The sequence below is a fragment of the Lytechinus pictus genome, chromosome 8 (genome assembly GCF_037042905.1).
Source record: "Lytechinus pictus isolate F3 Inbred chromosome 8, Lp3.0, whole genome shotgun sequence".
Classification (NCBI taxonomy): domain Eukaryota; kingdom Metazoa; phylum Echinodermata; class Echinoidea; order Temnopleuroida; family Toxopneustidae; genus Lytechinus; species Lytechinus pictus.
In genome coordinates, this window is record NC_087252.1 from 23,345,041 (window position 1) to 23,365,379 (window position 20,339).

General features: G+C 37.2%; 1 protein-coding gene across 1 annotated transcript; it reads left to right on the plus strand.

The window, feature by feature from the left end:
* The first annotated feature begins 802 nt into the window (after positions 1-802).
* Positions 803-15,968, plus strand: LOC135155109 (clumping factor B-like). Its single transcript, XM_064103804.1, has 4 exons — positions 803-1,506; positions 10,370-11,168; positions 11,993-12,061; positions 13,881-15,968. Coding segments are annotated over exons 1-4 (873 nt in total). The 5' UTR covers positions 803-1,503; the 3' UTR covers positions 13,883-15,968.
* The last annotated feature ends 4,371 nt before the right edge of the window (positions 15,969-20,339 follow it).

Genomic DNA, 20,339 nt, shown 5'->3' on the forward strand with positions numbered 1-20,339 from the left:
CCCCTTTTAGTTCTGCTATAACATGATATATTATTCACTTAATATTATATTTATGAAGTTGTCATGAGCGCCTGTAATCCAAGGTACACGAGGAACTTACTAACCGATGCAGAGGTTTGAGATTCGAGCCCCGGGCCATGTCTCTCGGATGACGAGGTAAAAGTTCGGCCCAGACGTAGATAATATATTTTTGATGCACGTTTGTAAAAATAAAAACAACAACAAAATGCAGGTCACAGAGATACGGTTGAGTGTCCAGGACATTACGATTTATGAAGATTACGTTTGGTTCGTAGTTCTGCCGAAATAAAACCGCTTTGGAGCAGACCGAATAAAAAGTCAAATACAGATCAGAGTATGTTAAGACGGTTTCTCAGTAGTCATTGACTAGTTCCGACTTTTGTAATAGTGTGAACACACCTTAAACATATTATTCCATACAGTAGCTTAATGAGACCAAAATTTTGAGGGGGTCAAGACATGGCGTATGGGGCAAATTGTCTTCCACACTTTAAGCGAGCGAAGCGTTCGCATTTAATAATTAAAAAAAATCCCTTTTCAGTACCAAAATCTATTTTTGTGATAGATTTTGACATATCATTTACAAAATAATATCATCACCCCTTTTTCTTTAATTTTTTCCCTTTCTCATTTTTTTTCGTAGTCGTGAAAATTTTAGGGGGTCGACCCGCATCGACCCGTACGCCAGTAACTCTATACCGTATCTCCCATTTCTCTGGTACGCCTGCAACCTATAGCTCACACCCAGGCAACAACCTTCCTCTCTTTATGAAAAGTTATTAGACGACAATAAAACTCCTTCCACCACACATGAGGGAGCTTTCTAAGAATTACGAATGATAAATGTTAGCCCACTATTTTCTACTGACACTATTACTACCGACAGGTTTTACTCTATAGTTTGTGTAGACAACGTAACGCGAAATAGCTTGGTTTAGAAGAGGGCACAACTTCCCACACCCATGTATTCTTGGCAGCCATGCCCCAATGCTCCTATTGTCTCGCCAATGATTTTAGACTCGGCTTGCAATCAGGGTTGGCTTTCTTTTTCGATCCCCTGCACACAGAAGAATAAAAAAGAACATACAATGCCGGTATTATACTCTGGAAGGCGTCTCTGACGATGATTCAGAAGGCTATTGATCCCACGTACACACGGCTGGTGCAGCTTCTCCTAATACGTGTACCGCAAAATATGCGAAATTATTTCCACAACAGAATATAATTTTCGGTTGACCAGCCACACCCCTCACGAAGCGGATAAGATAAGTTATGAAGCCCATGCAACAAAGTTCGACTAGGTTCTGACTGACAGCGGTGTTTCTGGAAAATTTGCAATGGGGGAACTTTTTACATGCGCTTTTATATGACATGATCGCTTAATCCACCACATATATAAGGAGAGAGAGAACATTACTACCAAGTTTGCTCGAGTTTGAAGTTTGCTTTCAATACTTTTTCATTGGAAGTTTTAGTAAAAATATGGTAAGTAAAACAATGGTGTGTAACATGTGATGTATCCTTGTGTAAAACAAGACAAAGTCCTGTCGTGTTACCGTTCCTTAAATTTTCATACATGCATCATTATGTATATGTATTATTTAATTGTCTGTTATTGAATACTAACCCCGTACTTAATCAAGTCCAATATTGAATTACCACTGTAGTGTACTACTTCTTCTTCCTCTGTGTTCAATTCCTCCGTTCACCAGACATGCCAGAGGACTGCAAGCCTCAAGTTCCGATGTTAATTACCATAATACATGCGTCCACCCTACGCGCAAAATGCATGCATCTTTAATTTTGATAATAACTATAGGAACTTAATAATAAACTTAATGTTATACATGTAACATAATAATTAAAGTAGGATCAAGATCTATGATCAGAAGGAAAGACCGGAAGTTACCACAGGTAGTTGTCTTCCGTATACTGATGATGATGATTAAGATGATGATGGTGATAATGGTGATGACGGTGATAATGGTGGTGGTGGTGATGATGTTTTAACATGATAATTCAAGTAGGATCAAGATCTATCAGAAGGAACGACCGGAAGTTACCACAGGTAGTTCCTTCGTCTTCCGTATACTGATGATAGTGAGGATGATGATGATTAAGATGATGATGGTGATAATGGTGATGACGGTGATAATGGTGGTGGTGGTGATGGTGGTGGTGATGATGTTTTAACATGATAATTCAAGTAGGATCAAGATCTATCAGAAGGAACGACCGGAAGTTACCACAGGTATAGTTCCGTCTTCTTCCATATACTTATGATGATGGTGAGGATGATGATGAAGATGCTGCTGCTGATGATGATGAAAATGATGATGGTGAGGATGATGATGGTAATGATGTTGATGATGATGATGGTGACGGTAATGATCACGATGGTGGTGTGTTCACAATGTGTTCACATATAGTGGAGCACGTGAAGATATGGTTATTAAAATGCTCAAATGGGAAGATAATTTCGTAGTGTTTGAGTTTCCAGTGTGTTCACATGGAAGACTTTTTTTCACACTGTTAAAATATTCTAAAATTAAAGGTGTGGAAACGATATCATATATTCGGAACCTTATAACATGTACAGAATTTCCACTTTGTGGACTACTGAACTTGAATTGCTCAAATTCAAGACTGAATATTTTGTAAAGAACACAATATTACTCTACACAGTGTGTTCACGCAGCTAGTGGAGTAATAATAATAATAATATTAATAATAACAATAATAATAATAATAACAATGATAATGATAATACTACTAATAATAATAACAATAATAATAATAATAATAATGATGAAAATAATAATAATGATAATAATAATAGTTATATTAAACATTAATTATAGTATTACTTACATTTATATATCTTTTTATAAGCTTACTTTACATTGCAATGATTATCTCAATATCAAATCAGCCAAAAAACTTACACGTTCGGTCTCGAACCAAATATGGAATGGTACGAGGTATTTGTTTAGAGGACAAGTCCACCCCAACAAAATGTCTATTTTAATAAAAAGAGAAAATCCAACGAGGATAACACTGAAAATTTTATCAAAATCGGATGTAAAATAAGAAAGTTATGGCATTTTAAAGTTTCGCTTCATTTCACAAAACAGCCATATGCATATCCCGGTCGGTATGCAAATGAGGTCAGTCAGGGAACTGATGACATCACTCACTCCCTTTTTCTTTTGAATTCTATTATATAAAGTATGAAATATTCTAATGTTCTCCTCAATGTCCTGTGAAACAAAGTTTTATTTCTCCCTGAACATGTGGAATTACTATTGTTTAACATTATATGGTTCAGTCAAGTTGGTCCTTATTGTCAAATCTGTAAACATTTAAATATTGTATAATTCAAACAATAAAAAGAAATGAAATAGTGAGTGAGGGACATCATCGATTCTCTCATTTGCATGTGACTAAATTGTGCATAAAACTATTTTGAGAAAAATAAGCGAAACTTTAAAATGTCATAACTTTCTTATTTCACATCCGATTTTGATGAAATTTTCAGCATTATGCTTGTCTAATTTTTCTCTGGAGATTCAAATCAACATTTTTATGAGGTAGACTTTACCTTTAAGGAATTCTTATGCACCAGTGAAAATGTTACTGATGTGAACTAAACCCATTGACATTTACACACGGAAAGAAGAGGGTTTACCACTTGACCCATTCACATTACGTAACGTCACTGTGAAATGGATGAAAATGGTACTTTAAGGATTACGTAGCCGTAGAGGAGTACCTTAAATGACTATGTCAACACACTACCAATAGCAGACGATGGCCGATTCCTCTGTATTCGTATCCCGATTGCTTCTCCCTCGTCCTTTTAGTTCTTTAAACCAGGGTTACACCAAAACCGAATTCTCCCGAATAAAGTCGGACCGTGATTTTACCCGAATTCGGGTAGTCTCGGTGGATTCGAATGTTCCCGAATCCTTCCTGAATTTTCTCCCATTCGTGGAGGGAGAACAGAATACTCCCAAAACCACCGGAATACATGTATTCGGATGGATTCGCAGCTGATTCGGTTCCGGTGTTACCCGAGCTTTACTTATTCAAAACTCTCACGAATTTATGTAAATAGGCAGTTATAAAAGACATTATAAGAAGGAGGGAGCACAAATCAAACTCAATGTTTAGAAAAGTAGAAACGTCGATTTAACTATTACGAAAAGTAGAAACACAAATCAAGCTCTAACTTACACTCTAAAAACAGAGAGTAAAAACTTACCCACTATCTGGTAGAAAGGGAACTTGCATGTTTGCTGGGTAATTTTTGTTTTCCAATATTGGGCAAAATGCATGTGTGAAGGGTAAATATCAACGCAACATTGCGTGAAATTTACATAATATTTGGTGTATTTTTACCCCCACAAATACGCATGTTCCCATTTAACTCAATATTAGGTAAACTTTGTTTAGAGGGTAAGAAGAGCAGAAACACCAATCAGGGTTTAACTTATGAAAAGTCAACACGTCAATCAAACTCTAACTTAAGAAAAGTAGAAATTACAATCAAACTCTAACTAAAGAAAAGTAGAAACAATAACCAAACTCTAATTTAAGAAAAGTAGAAACAACAATCAAAGTATAACTTAAGAAAAGTAGAACACCAAACAAACTCTAAGTTAATAAAAGTAGAAACACCAATGAGCTCTAACTAAATTTCTCAGGAAAAGAATAGGAGCACCAATCAAGCTCTAACTTAGGAAAAGTTGTAACATCAATTTATCTGTAACTTAAGAAAAGCAGAAATACCAAAATATCTCCACGTAAGAAAAGGTGAAACGCCAATTTACATCTAACCCAAGAAAAGTAGAAGACCAATCAAAAACCTAATTTAAGGAAAGTCTATATTATAAATGTAAGATATATAGTCTCATTATATAGATCCCACATAAGAAAATAAAGAAAATAGTTACTAAAAAGTCAATAAATATATGTACTAGGAATACAAACGCGTTCCCCCCCCCCACACACACACACCCTTCCATGTTCCTAAGAACCGCACACTCACACACTCACTGACGAAAAATACTATACCCCTATTATTATAGGAAATGAAATATGAAGTGCAGTGCGAGATACGATCGAACAGACTATATATCTGCAACTGTTTTTTTAATTCTTATAATACGTTACATTTCTTCTGTTTCCCTTCATCACTTTGCAATGTAATAATTCTAATTTTATTCTCCCTTCGAGGGCAAAGTAATATGATATAAGCATGATAAGGATTGTTAAATCGGCAAAACGTTCTCACCATTTCTCTGAATTAAAAAGTGATCCAACGTCGTTAATCCAAACGTATACATGGTTAAATGCGCTACGATAAAACGTCTATCGGTCATTGGCCTTGTGCAAACTATATATATGGTGTATCATGATCTCAGACGAAAATGCCTACACGGACCGCTTCCTATTACTATTTCTCCCTAGCGCCAGAATAGGGGTTATTCCGATTACGCACGAGTCGCAAACGAATAGGCCTGAAGTAATTTTAAAGCGACGCTACCAACCCGTCAACCAATGTGCTTGCAAAGGAAATGGTTATGGGTACAAATCCCATGCAGTACTGGGTATAATCTTGAATTGTAGGTACATATTTCTTTAAATTAGGGGAAAATTTCGAAGAAATACATTTCCAAGCCTTGATATCCGACTCAAAGACTTCAAAACAAGTTAGGCCTATATGTAGGACAGGATTGAAAAGGGACAACCAGTTTTGCGGGGGCATGCACTTAGTCTGATGGGCAAACCCTTCACTCGAGTTAAGGGTCTGAATGTGCAGCCTACTCATGCCTTGTGTACTGAAGGCTCTCTAGCTCAGGATTGGAACAGCAAATTTTATATGTGCTAGTCTTTGCGTGGAGGCACACTTATTGATCAAAGTTCCAATCAGGGTCTGTGCCTGCAGACTAGCATGCACTCGACAAGACAACTCGAAAACAGATATATGATCACGATGCTGCAAGGATAACTATTCTGGAACAGGAACAAACTAGAAAAAAAAAGATCTATCCATCCAACCATCCAGTTTATAAAAGAACCAACCAAACAAGAAGAATGTAAGAAATGTTGCTTTATATGTTCATCTCAGGAAACTTCTGAAATTAATCAAACGCCACGCCAGAAAAAAAGTGTTTATAAACAAAAATACAAATGTCTTCCTGCCCTTTTATGTGCATTGCTACGAACAAATATTATCAGGCTGTAAATAGAGATACTACCAACTGTTTGGTGTCTGCAAATGTGACTGGGCGACGGCATATCGCATTATTAGTCATTACAATGTAACATAACTGGCTAAAGTATGTTTCTGCACGAATTTAGTTATAAAATGAAAGCTTTGCTATTCATAAACGAAAATAATAGCCATAGATTTTGCTGATTTTATTGGAAGATAAATGCACATGTATGTACATTTATAGACGTACATGTATTTCGTATAAATCTGAATAGTTCGATTTTTCTATTGACACGATAGGTTTACTCAATTTCTATTTTTGAAAATGGAAAATGATAAAGAGGCCATACTTTCCTTTTTTTGCGGGGTAAGCTTTTATATAATCTGTGATCAGTCTAGTCTACATTGATAACATAATTTTAAACGTCTAACATGTTTAAAAATTATTCTATTAACTAGGAACTGCATTTATCTGTTTATCTATATTTATTTGTTTTCTTTATTCTATACTGCAGGGTAGGCCTGCTCAGTTATGCAAAACTGCTTTCCAAAGGCGCCATGCAGTTTAACAAATCATTCAACATCTTATCAATTCAATGGCCCGTATTCTGAAGTCGGGTTTAACTTAAACTCAGGTTTAAAGTTGTGGTTTAAGTATGGGAAGCCAAAAGTATCAATTTTTTGTTAAGTTGTATGTTTCTTATGTTTACTGTGCATGCTCTTTCCTGATTCATCGATGGTGAAGACAATCATCTATTTATACTTCCTAGACAATTATGAATGATTTGAGAGCCAAATAAGCTGAAGTTTGATATTTCTACTGTTAGTGATTTATTTAACAATTGGCTTTCCATACTTAAACCACAACTTTAAACCTGAGTTTAGATTAAACCCGACTTCAGAATACGGGCCAATGTGTGTAACATAAAAATAGAGTAAAAAAATAATACATTATATACATTACATGTAGAGTGAATCAACAATTATCATGGAATGATTACATCTATATCAAGTTATTCAGTCTTATTACATGTATGAAATTCATGCGTATCAAAATATTTCTGAAAATAAAGTATTGGAATGTAAAAGTCCTTCCCCAAACTTACAACCCCTAAATCAGAAGTAAGCGTATTGTTCTGCCTAGTGGTGCCAAGAGCCCAATTACAACAGGAAGGCAAAAGATATTCCTTCGAAACAACCCATTCGATTTTTTTTTCAATTTGATATTGCTGATTGACAAAAGTGTATGAATATGATTGAAAATCTAACACTGATTCTGGAAACGGTAACTAATGAACTTCCTTAGCCAAATTGGGAAGATATATCAATGACTTTGGAACTATTTTTCGACTGGCGGAAGAATTAGGGCTATTTTACTGTTTCAGTTGATGAATTTGATCCCATCAGAGTTATCTTCATAAATGGCGATTTATTTTTAAAATGAGCTGGCTACGATACCCTTTCTGGTCAAATATGGAATTTCAGATATATATTTTATCCAATGGTAGTAAACATTCGACCCTTTGATTTTACGTTTACTTTGTATGAGTTTTTTAAAAGTGCCATTTTAACACACAAGTCTATGGGGAATGTTTTACTCGCGTGACACCTATATAGTATTCTGACGTGTTTTACATGGTTTTATGTATTTTTCGTTTTCGTCTTTCATGGATGTCTGCTGAGTTATATAGTTGCATTGTATTCTTTCTATATCCTAGTGATAGATACATTTTTTACAATCATTTTAATGGACCATATCAACAAAGACCTATAACCCTGACGATTTCCTTTTCGCAGAACCCCATCTATCAAATGACACAGATCACTGCTTACACCTAAAAAATATGCGAAATATTTACCCTTTTAGCCAAAAAGAATCAATGCTCACATAAAGAATGTATTGTTACTTGCAATCAAATTCGCAATAATTCATTCATTTGGTCTGCTAAGGCAGCGACTGTCGAGGCTGCCGCATACATTCGTAATTCCGAAGCTTCGTTATTCCGAAGGTTCGGTTATTCCGAAGGTTCGTATTTCCGAAGGTTCGTAATTCCGAAGGTTCGTAATTCCGAAGGTTCGTTAATCCGAAAACGAAATAAGGTTCGTAATTCCGAAGGTTCGTTAGTCCGAAAACGAAATGAGGTTCGTAATTCCGAAGGTTCATTAATCCGAAAACAAAATGAGGTTCGTAATTCCGAAGGTTCGTTAGTCCGAAAACGAAATGATTAACGAACCTTATTTCGTTTTCGGACTAACGAACCTTCGGAACAACGAACCTTATTTTGTTTTCGGATTAACGAACCTTCCGAACAACGAACCTTATAATATTTCGTTTTCGGATTAACGAACCTTCGGAATAACGCCACAAATGTTCGGATTAACGAACCCTTTTTCGTTTTCGGATTAACGAACATCGAGGTATAGGCAATTTACGTGTTTCGGAATTACGAACCTTCGGAATAAAGAACCTTCGAAATTACGAAGCTTCGGAATTACGAAGTGTAATCGAGGCTGCAGTGAGGGACGACGCCATACATAACGCTTTTTTAAAGGACATCAGGGGCTCTTTGGCTGGCGTTTGACCGGTCTCAGCTTGCGTCATGACTGTTGCGGTCCCTCAGAGGCACCTACTGGTGTTTCTAGATATATATATATATGTGATATATTGATTATTGTATTATATTCTAAGATTTGTCTTTTTTGTCTTCTGTATTTACTTTTATTGCCTTGCATTTTCTCATTAAAGGGAAGTGTCCTGGGCGTATATTGTATTCCTTTAATGTGCAGATTTGCAAATAAAGTGATATTATAACAACTACTCCTTATGTTAATTTAACCTTGCAAACTGTGGGACCTACATTGTATTGAATCGAAGATTGGTCAGAGTTGGGGACCACAATGGGCCTAGGTCAAAGACTAAATTAAGTATCTTTTAAATATTTCAACGCAACGCGACCAATTAAGCCAAAGTTTGGGCTTTCCTACCGCAGCTGGATCGAAGAGGCGTAAGCAGATACACGTTTAAATATACAAGTTTAAATATACATTTTTGAAGCAAACACCGACAATCAAAGGCCTGTCTTTATTTGCGTTACATTGTATTTTAAAGGTTTTTGCTTGCGCATAATATGTTTATCTTCCAGGTTCTATATTTATTCATTTTGCCGATTAATGAGGTCACTGAAGAATACGGGCCCGTTTCATAAAAAGTTACAACTATTGTAACTTTGCCATTATTGTAACAACCTTGAGAATATTAATTGCGATTGGCTGCTGAGCCCTGTTACCATGGGTGTTGCCATGATAGCAACGTTACAACAAGCGTAAGAACTTTATGACCCCCCCCCCCGAACATGTCGAAATAAATGCTATGGGAATGATCCGTATAGTTAAGACATAGGTATTAAATCAGAGCGTTAGATAAAAAAGAAACGGAATAAGAATAGTGAGGATTGAGATAATTGGAGAGGAGAAACACCTAGAATGGAAAGACAGAAAGAAAATCAGACAGGTAGAAGCCATCGAAAGACATTAAATCGGGAGAATGAAAGAGAACCGGTGAATAAGAAGTCGTATAAACACAAGAGGTCTTCAGATTAACAAACGTTTCACTACAATTGGGCCACTAAGAGCTGCTAACAGGCGACCTAAGAGTCCCTGAAAGGTATAGCTTTGAAGTGAAGCTACGGTCGTGCAAAATTGTGAGGAACTGACTATGGGAAAATCAAATCAGAAGTGGTAGTCTTAGGGGGAGGGGGCTGTTGGCCATGTTGGTGCAGTTGTTCACAGAATGTTGTCTGAACAAAAGGACAACATTCTTTTTGGTTCATGGTCATATTCATAAGACGTTAGAAGGCTATTTGGTTCCTTTGCCTTCATACGAAAACAAATGACGCAGGTAAGACTGTAATATCTTAAAGTTGCATGAATATTACAGGTCCAGAAAGGTTATCTTTAAGGATTCGTCAACCTGAAGTGTAAGGTTTTGAAGGGCTATAATGTTCTTTCTTAACAACACGTTCCTAACGACATGTGTTTATCCTTTCTTAATAATACCCCTCACCCTCTTGACTGACGATTCGTTTCCATCTAAAAGAATTGATATTTTTAATCTCTTTTATCAAACAGGATGAAGAAGTGCAAGACTCTGTTTCGGCTGAAGAGAGCGTTGCTCAAGAACAGCCAGATATAGCGCCACCAACGGACGCTCCTGCAGGTGCTGAACAAGATATGGACAATCCATCTGCAGGTGAATTAACAGCTGATGGAACAGACTTTCCTCCACCTCCACCTCCGGATAGCGAACCCCCGCCTGAACCCGAATCGGTACCCGAACCGGTACCCGAACCGGCACCCGAACCGGCACCCGAACCGGCAGCCGAACCAGAATCCGTAAGCGATTCAGTACCCGAACCCGAACCGATGCCTGAAACGGATCCGCCAACTGAACCAGCATCAGAACCAACACCCGAAATTGATGACGAAGCAAATGACGTCACAGATCTTATAGACAGTGCAGTTGACCCGGAAATAGATGAAGCTGCCGTTGACCCCACAGCTGAAAACGAGATGATTTCACAAGACGAGGAGAGTCAGGCACCTGCAGAGGTTACAGTTCACCCCGAGACCGAGTCCCCTGTGTCTGCAGATGGAAATAGCACGCCCCCACCGATGTACGACGAGACATCCGAGGAAGACAAACCTCAGGCAATCTACCAAAACAGCATGGTAGCCGAGGACACTGACGGCATCACAACTCTGGACGAAGAGATCCCCAACGGTCACGGCGTGAACGGTGACCTGGATCCAATCATCATGATGTATTCCAATGAAAAGACATCGTCGACGAGGGCTAGACTGATCTGTTTTGTCATGTTCTTTATCGTGGTGGCCATCACTGTCATAGCACTGACCTTCTACTTAGTTCGTGAGTATAATAGGCCTATTTCAAGTTTTTCGTTTGCGGATATTACCTTGAGAGCTTACTCTTCCTGCGAACCGGAGATGAAGTTCTTTCCTCACTATCCCTCGTAAATGATGATCTGGAGGAAATTGACTCAGATTCGGGCATACCATAAATGCGTTTCATTTTTAGTATAAAAGTAGAATTCTGTTGTGTTTTTATCACGAATAGAATTTGATCTGATTGACTTTATGATGCCTGCCAGATACAAAACTATCAGATACAAGATGAATATGATAAAATATACTCTGAAATAAGATTTCAACTAATTGCATCACCAAATCCAAATTTTTATTGTGGAAAATGTTCCATATACATGTAAGTAACACTTATTAAAATTGACACATGCAATAGTAATATCTTCTTTTTGCCATGGAAAACGCTAACTTTGCACCCTAAATGAACCCTGACTGCAACCTTTGCGTTGTAATCTCAAACCATAGGTGCAAAGTTAAAGAGGGTTCCAACTTACACCTTCCCTCATTGATTCTTCTCTTTACCCATTGGGGTGCATGATGTAGCAAACTGCACAATGGGGATACACGACATAAATGTGCACGATTGCAGACATTTGCACCGCCTCGGGTAATGCTTGTCGTCCAACATCAAGGGTTTCAATTTGAACTTTCTTCTTAGTGTTAATGATTTGGGAAAGAGCAACTAAGCATAGTAACGTTTCTCTACTCTAGCAGGGTTTGTCACAATCATAATTGCTGAAATTCACTGTGGGAATTCTGTTTGCCGACCTTACTCTAATTTCGATTTTAATATCATTCTTTGTTTTATAGTTTATTATGAGAACGGAGATAGTTCCGACTCATCAGAAGGTCCGGTGGTAACAACGCCGCGTGCCCCATGTAAGTACCCAACTAATTGATTTTTAAATTATTCTGAAGATCTTTACAGGCCGGGTTACACCGGTACCGAATCAGCTGCGAATCCATCCGAATTCACGTATTCGGGTGGTCTCGGGAGTATTCTGTTCTCCCTCCGCGAATGCGAGAAAATTCGAATGTTCCCGAATCCACCAAAACCGTCCGAATTATGCTCGATTCGGCTGGAATCAGTCCGAATGTATTCGGGAGAATTCGGTTTTGGTGTAACCCTGGCTTTACAGTCACACCAACGAAACCAAAGTCTTGCTAGCCAACGGTATGCCATTCGGAATATTTCGTATAATAATCAGATCGGTCTGGGCCAAGTTGCTTTAAAAGTTATTAATGACTTATTGTATGGTAACTTTGCTATCCAATGGTAACTACCATGGTAACGCTGATCAACAGCCAATCAAAATTCAAGGATTCCATGCAAGTTACCATTGCATGGCAAAGATACCGTAATGGTAATTCTTTTGTGACGGAGCCAAGAATTCGGTTTCTCTCGTGTGACTGTAGCATGAAGTGCCCTTAAACATGTTAAAGGAAACCTCGTAACATACGAGCTGCATAACAATAATTATGGAAACACGGGAAATCAATTGCACCGGAACGATCACGGGGGCCCATTTCAGAAAGAATTGAGATCAAACGCAAATCCAAAGATCGCAACTTTATTTTTAACCTATGAAACACGGCTATTAGGAACTTGTAATGGATTTTTGGAGTTGCGTTTGAAAACTCTTTCAGCAACAGGCCCTGCGTGTGATAGCCCCAAACCAGAAAACCCCAGCACCACTTTAAACATAGCCTTCTCAACAGTATCACGCGCATGGATGAACACGACATTTGTTCCTGCGACAATTGCTCCGAGCCGAATTTCGTCTAAGACATGTAAGACGTAGGGTTAGGATTGCAATGGGTTTAATGTTAGCTTAAAGCTGTAAAGTTAGGTTTAGGGTAGCGTATAGCGTTGGACATTCGATTGGTGTGTGGAATCTAGAGCGGAGCAATTGTCGCCGGAGAAAATGTCATGGAAACCACGCATGATGGGCTTGCCAGAGGATTTCCCTAATAGAATGGTGCAGTGTTCTTTTTATATGGGTATCATTATGAAGCAATATGAACCCAGGGCTCCGTAACACAAAGGTTTGCGATGAATTGCAAATATATATATATATATCTATCAGTTTTGCATAACTCTGCAGTATAGAATAAAGAAAACCAATAAATAAGTAAATAATACATACATATATATATGTATATATATATATTTATATAATATAGGGTAGTTATATTGCGCACATATCCACCTTGTTAGGTGCTCAAGGCGCTCCTACATTACCCGGCTAAGCTAGGCGTTCATAGCGCACACAGCTTTTTAAGAATTTCTTCCTACCGGTACCCATTTGCCTCACCTGGGTTGAGTGCAGCACATTGTGGATCAGTTTCTTGCCGAAGGAAATTACGCCATGGCTGGGATTCGAACCCACGACCCTCTGTTTCAAAGTCCGAAGACTAATCCAATGGGCCACAACGCTCCACACTGATAATATAACATATAACACTGATTAGTTCCCGGTCAGTATTTTAAACAGAGTGCGCAGGCAACGATGATCTTGATTGGTCATTGGTGTTTAGCGATTGATTGCAAACCTTTGTGTTACGGAGCCCAGGAGAGCTATAGGGCAGACTTTCCAAACTTGTCTTAATTGCGTTCGTTTCTTTTCGTTGATTTGTTAAATTGACGCTTGGTTACAAAGTTCTGGTATATGTTTTTCATTTCTTATTTTCTCGTCAGAGCCCAGAGCGGACTGACACCAATAACCTTGGAAACGGATTTATATCGTCACCATGGTAACCAAACATTCTTAGGCTGAAACTCAAGGATTGCCAAAACAAAGCCAGGAATTCTGACCTATCTTCGAATGGATGCCAGTTCTAATGTGCATGAACATAATGAGGAGAAGAATTATAGTTCCCACAGCACAAGTCAATTAACTCTGACATAATAAAACAAAACGATACAAAACATGTATTAAGGAATCTAAAATTGACCGTATAATGGCCTTCCTTAATTCCAGGGATTGGATCTTAAATCTCATGAATACTCATCCCAACGTTCTTTGAAAAAGGTACAGCTCACGTGTTGTAAAAAAACTAATGTATCATGTGTATTAATACAGTTTACAGAAGTACATTAAGGCTACTTGATATCTAGATATTAATGTAAATATTTATTTTTGGAGCAATTTTTTAAATGTTATTTTCATGAACGAAATAACCCCCATATAAACATGTCTGTCGGCAATATGATGTGATGTTATAAACGTACGTCATGCTCATTGACGTCATGGCATCTCTTAGAGGCTGAAGCCATAGCCACGCATCTGTCGGTGAATCACTGCAGCTGGACCATCTCCGACCCGCTCTCCGTTTATGCGTCTTCCTATATCCTCTAAGGGAGGGCGCTATGAGATTATGACGTCATATGCATAAGGTCTTTACCTGGGGTTCGAGCTGACCATGGTATAAAGCTATAATGATTCACGCTCTTTAGGAAATTATTGAAGAATTGACTGTTTCATCTTTGTCATTCAGAAAGCCCAAACGGCAAGCATCAATGGTTACAATGGTCTCTGTAAAGATGAATTCAAATGCTCGAGCGCCTAATCAGAGAAATAATATTAGTAATACTTGTATAGCGCTTTTCACTTTAGTCTCTAAGCGCTCTACAGTCATGCAGCATAATTACCCCGGCCTTAACAGAGCAGCTGTTACGTGCTCTGCGTTTTAAGGAATACATTCCTACCAGGTGCCATGATCACCTCACCTGGCTTGAGTGCAGCACAGTAGCCGTGTTAAAGCCGGGGTAATAGTTTGCAGCGCTTAGAAACATTATATTGAACGCTATAAATGTTCCATATTATTAATGTTATTAATGTTATAACTCTTAGATTCAAATTCACATTTTTTTTTTCATATGACACACGATCAAAATTAATTACATCAAATTCCAATTGACATTAATGATGGTTTGATGGCCCGGAAAAGCTAAGAGTCTATATAAAATTTGGTAAGCCGAATAACAATTGAAATAAAGAGACGAAGTATTCCTCTTACTAAAAGATAAAAAACATATAGGGGTGGTAAAAAACGAGGAAAAACCTTTCGTTTTCATTAAGAAAAACATTCAGGGCGACGACTTCACCTTTACTCATTTGAACAATACTTGTAGCAAACGTCTGGAAATTGTTTTAAATATAGATATCATTTAAATATTGTTAGAATACTCTTTCTTGTTTTTATTATGAATTTTTTTAAAATGTATATGATAATAGTGTTTATCAGATTGACTTTGCATTAACGTATCTTCCTTTAGTTTAATAAAGAGCATATTGAATAAGTGGTTGAAAATAATTGACTATATGGCTGAAATGAGTCTGGATGAATTGTACCATATTGTTTCAGTCCTTGAGTAACCTTACTTGAATGTATTTTTGTATTAAACATTCTTTTTTCTATTTTGCTATCCTTTTTTGTATACATTTCACTGAGTTTGATTGAAAATGTAATAGTGACGTAAACTGTTATATTGTTCCTTTTGATTACGTGTTGATTATGTATGGGTTATATGATTTGTGATATCATCAGTTGAAGCAGTATTGTCTAATATTTTGTTTGAATTAGAATAACCCCCATAATCTTTTTTTACAATCATGTTAGGTATTGATTGTAAATAGGGAAATATAGGCCTATCTAGTCTTTGTTTTTGTAAAGTTAATGGATTGAATACTTTATACCGGCAGGAAAGGTAATTGAGTTACATTTTTATGTGAATGTGTAAAACTAGAATCATGAAAAGACAATAAATATTAATACATTTTTATCTTGCTGGAAAACAATTGTGTTTGTGGCACGACTACTTCTCGATCGATTAGTACTATTTTTTTAAAGATTGATATTTGGGACCAATCCAAAATTCTATTGAAATATTGTAATCTAATAGATTTAGTGCTCATTCTTATTCTCACTCTGATAGGTATATAGAACTCAATTTTATTCTCAATCTATTTTTGGCTTGGTACCCATGCATCACAATCTAATACATTTATTTGCAATCTGGGTCCCGTAACACAAAGGTTAGCGATTGATCGTACGATCGATTTTTACGATTGATTGTACATTATAGTCAATGCAATCAATCGTAGAAAAATGTTAGATCATTGCTAAGATTTGTGTAACGGGCCCCATATGATTTTGAGCCGGTTTCTTATAATTGTGAAAACATTAATATGCATGCTGTCATGAATATGCAATGGGGGGGCAGAAGAAGTCCTGTCACCACTTTCCTTTTCTTATTTTATTACACAAAATCATGTAGTTACAGGTAACTCTGCCTACATGTAAGTAAACCTTCCATAAAGTCAAATAATGACGAAAGTCAAGCCATTTTTAGGCCTGGGTGCCGTAACACAAAGGTTAGCGATTGATCGTACGCTTGATTTTCACAATTGATTGTACATTGTAGTCAAAGCAATCAATCGTAGAAAAATGTTCTAAGATCATTGCTAAGCTTTGTGTTACAGGCCCCTGGTCTTATATCTCCTTGGTCTCGTAACACAAAGGTTAGCGATTGATCGTACGCTTGATTTTCACAATTGATTGTAAATTGTAGTCAATGCAATCAATCGTAGAAAAATGTTCTATGATCATTGCTAAGCTTTGTGTAACGGGCCCCTGGTAATTTTAGAGAGAATGGTGTGAATTATAGTCGAGTATCATTTAATATTCTAACCTGACACAAAAGTAAAAAGTACGAGTATTTGCCATTTATTATTTGTTTATCATCGTTGACTGAAATTGATTTGTGATGTTTGAGATATCTAGCTCCCTCTCACGGTGTTATGTTTTTGTGAAATGGCAAATTCAGAACCTATCTTATAAATTTAGAGATTGGATATGGGAAAGGTTTTACCCATTTCAAGGAGTTGGTGCTGCTTGGGTTTTTATTTAATAAAAAAAGAAGAAAAGAAAACGCAGATAAGTCACTGTAATTCGGCATCCGATTAAAATTAAACTTTCATGTAAAACAGCAAAATTTATCAAATAAAAACACTGATGCTTTCATGCTCCTCATACCTCTTTAGGGCACACACAATTATATAACTGAAATAGTGACACGCGCTTTCCCACGTTTTTTTTTTAATCAAAACTTAAAAAAAAAAAAATCTGTTCCTCATCTCTAAATCTTCACAATTCCTTTTTCAGGGAGACTTCCCATTGCTCTATTGTCTTAATTCTAAAACTTTTTTTCACCTTTCCCATGGTGAAAACAGCGAGAATAAAAATAGACTTTGGACTCTACAAAATAGACTTTGGACTCTACTTTGTTAAGCACTAAAATCTCTCAACTTCACGGAAGACTTAATTTCGTTTGTATACTGGGATACTTTTTCATAAAGACTTGTTATTATAACAAATGAACAATATTCATAACAAATTTACTATCGGCCAATCAAATTGTATCATTTCAGTAGCTTTAAACTGTTTGTTATTGTATCAAGCTCTATGAAACAGGCCCGAGAACATTCTGACAGGGACACGGTCCAATCTACCATGTTTACCGTATACGGTCACATCAACGAAACCGACTCCAAACCGACCGATGGTATGTCAATGATAACGCTTTGATCGGCCTGGAGTCGAATTCGCCGGTGTGCACCTTAAAATAATGTATCCTTAAAATAAAAGAAGTTCCTGCAGCAGAGTCTCGAGAACACCTGTAATCTTACCAGATTGCGTAATCTTACAGGAAATTGGTATTTGGTGTATGGAACCTTACAAATTTCCTTTGATAAAACACCCTTTTCCCCTTTTTAAACAGACCTGTTCTGTTAAATTGCAGAAAAATTCCTGTTTTATGAATTTACAGAATGATTCTGTTATTGCTTTTTGCAAAATCTTCTTTTTTGTTGTTGTAAAATCAGGTTTTTTTAACAGTGTGACTGAGACAAAATAAGGGATTTACGCTTCCACTATGCACAACGTATTTAAGAATATAGAAAATGTCTTGTCGAATGGCCTTTTATAACAAACGATCAACCAAGAGGTCTTTGTCGAGAATTGATGAATCAAAACAACAGTTTAGTCCCGGATTCTGGAAGGACGGCGTATTTGCAATTTTTCGTCAAAACCTAGGACGAAACTGCTGTTCTTATTCACAATTTTTCGACAAAGACTTACCAGTTCTTTATCGTTCGACGGGGATTTTCAATAAATTTACTGTGTTCTTGAATGCATCGTGCGTCGCTGTGCATGAAGCTAATTTAAAGGTGCGCCGATTCCCTGGATTCAAGAGGGCGCTGTTGGACGTTGCTGTACTCGCCGCCATCTCGATTTGAAGAACATCGTCATGGTATGCATGCAGCTGTCAATCATCAAAACTCCACGTCGCAGTCACACAAACCACTCCCACACCCAACTGTTTAAACTTATTACGTTATTCTCAATGTCAGATCATCGCTCGGTTTGGGGTCGGTTCATTCGTCTGACTGTGACACGGACCCATTTTCAGAGTTCTAGTACACTCTTGCAAGGATTTGAAGTTAATGCATATCGGCTGTGAATATGACCAGCCGAAACTTGGATTTATTTTCACCATAAAGATACATTTCTTATTTCTTAATCTCAGACAATTTGAATTCAATTCTGTTCGCTTTAAACTCAAATCCACAAGGCTAAAATCCAATGTTCAGCTGGTCACTATTTACAAGCCGATATTGATTTATTTTAAATCCTTGAAATTCAGAGAGTACCTTTTTACACGTTGACACTTTTTGTATTATTTTTCAGAATACATATTATATTGAAAGTATGAATGGTTTCAGCTTCATAGATCTCCAAGTTAAAACATAGACATCGAGACTCAACTCCAATCCACTCCGGAACATGGCACAAATAGCACATCGATCATTATATTATGTTAGTATATATTTCAGTATATTAAAAAAATCAGCATTAAAAAAACCCCAAAATAATCGATAAATATTGACTGCATGTGTTCCGTTTATATAGGCAAACTGGTTCCCGTTGCATAAAGAGTCGCAATCAAACCAAACTCCCAAAAATATATCGGTACTCGACTTTCAACCGATGAAATGCGCGCATGAGGGACTTACGCAAGACTTTTTATTACTTATACGGAGTGTAACAAAATACCAGTTATCAATGTAATCCTATCCCCCAACACGTTCAAATACACTGAAAGCCTATATGCGACCCGTTGCAGAATGAATCATCCATTAAACGCAAATCAAAATATCAAGCGTAAGTCCCTCATGCGCGCATTTCATTGGCTGAACGTCAATTTACGTTTGATTTTTGGAGTTCCGTTTGATTGCAGCGCTTTCTGAAACGCCCCCAGGACATTGGTAAAATGCAACACAAATTGATAGAATAAATATAATAAATGACGTTAGGATACAGCCTATAGTTTCTATGCAAAACGACAAAGAAATATTGTGCTTTCTATTAAAGGGGTGCTCCAGCACCGCCCCCTAAAAAAAAAATTCCAGAATGATTGTCACTTTAAATGAATTTAATAAACCAGTTCGTAGTTACTTCATGGAAAATTTTGGTCAAATGACCTTTCATTTATTTCATTATGATAGGCAGATTTCAAAGCAAGATATTACGTAAGCTTGCCTTACATAGCAGGATGATGAAATTGAATAGACCAGGTGACTAGAATAGCACACCAATGAACACTTTATGAAGGTATTTGTTGCATTCCTACTTTGAATGCATATCATAGCATGTTGCACAATGTATACTTGGCAAACTGTGAAATACCAGTCGTTCGTGGACGCATTGTTGTTTTTTGTGGATGTAAATGAAAACCACAATTCAAAAGAATATTTGAATAATCAAGACATCAAAGTTGGTGCTTATCTCATTAGATTTTAAACCACCATGTCACGTTAGTACAAATGACCTTCCTCTGATCATGCGTAGAATCTGTTGATCATGCGCAGAAAGGAACTACGAACTGGCTTATTATGGCAACTACCATCGTGACAGGGCTTGGCAGTCAATCAAAGTTACCATGGAAGTTGTTATGATGGCCAAGTAACCATAGTTGACACTATAACTAAACGGGCCCGCCTCGTGAAAGTGTCACACTCCAGCTGGACACCATCTCTATGGAAAGCCAAGCTAGACATTAATCTTTTGTGAACAGACGTATGCTTCGCACATT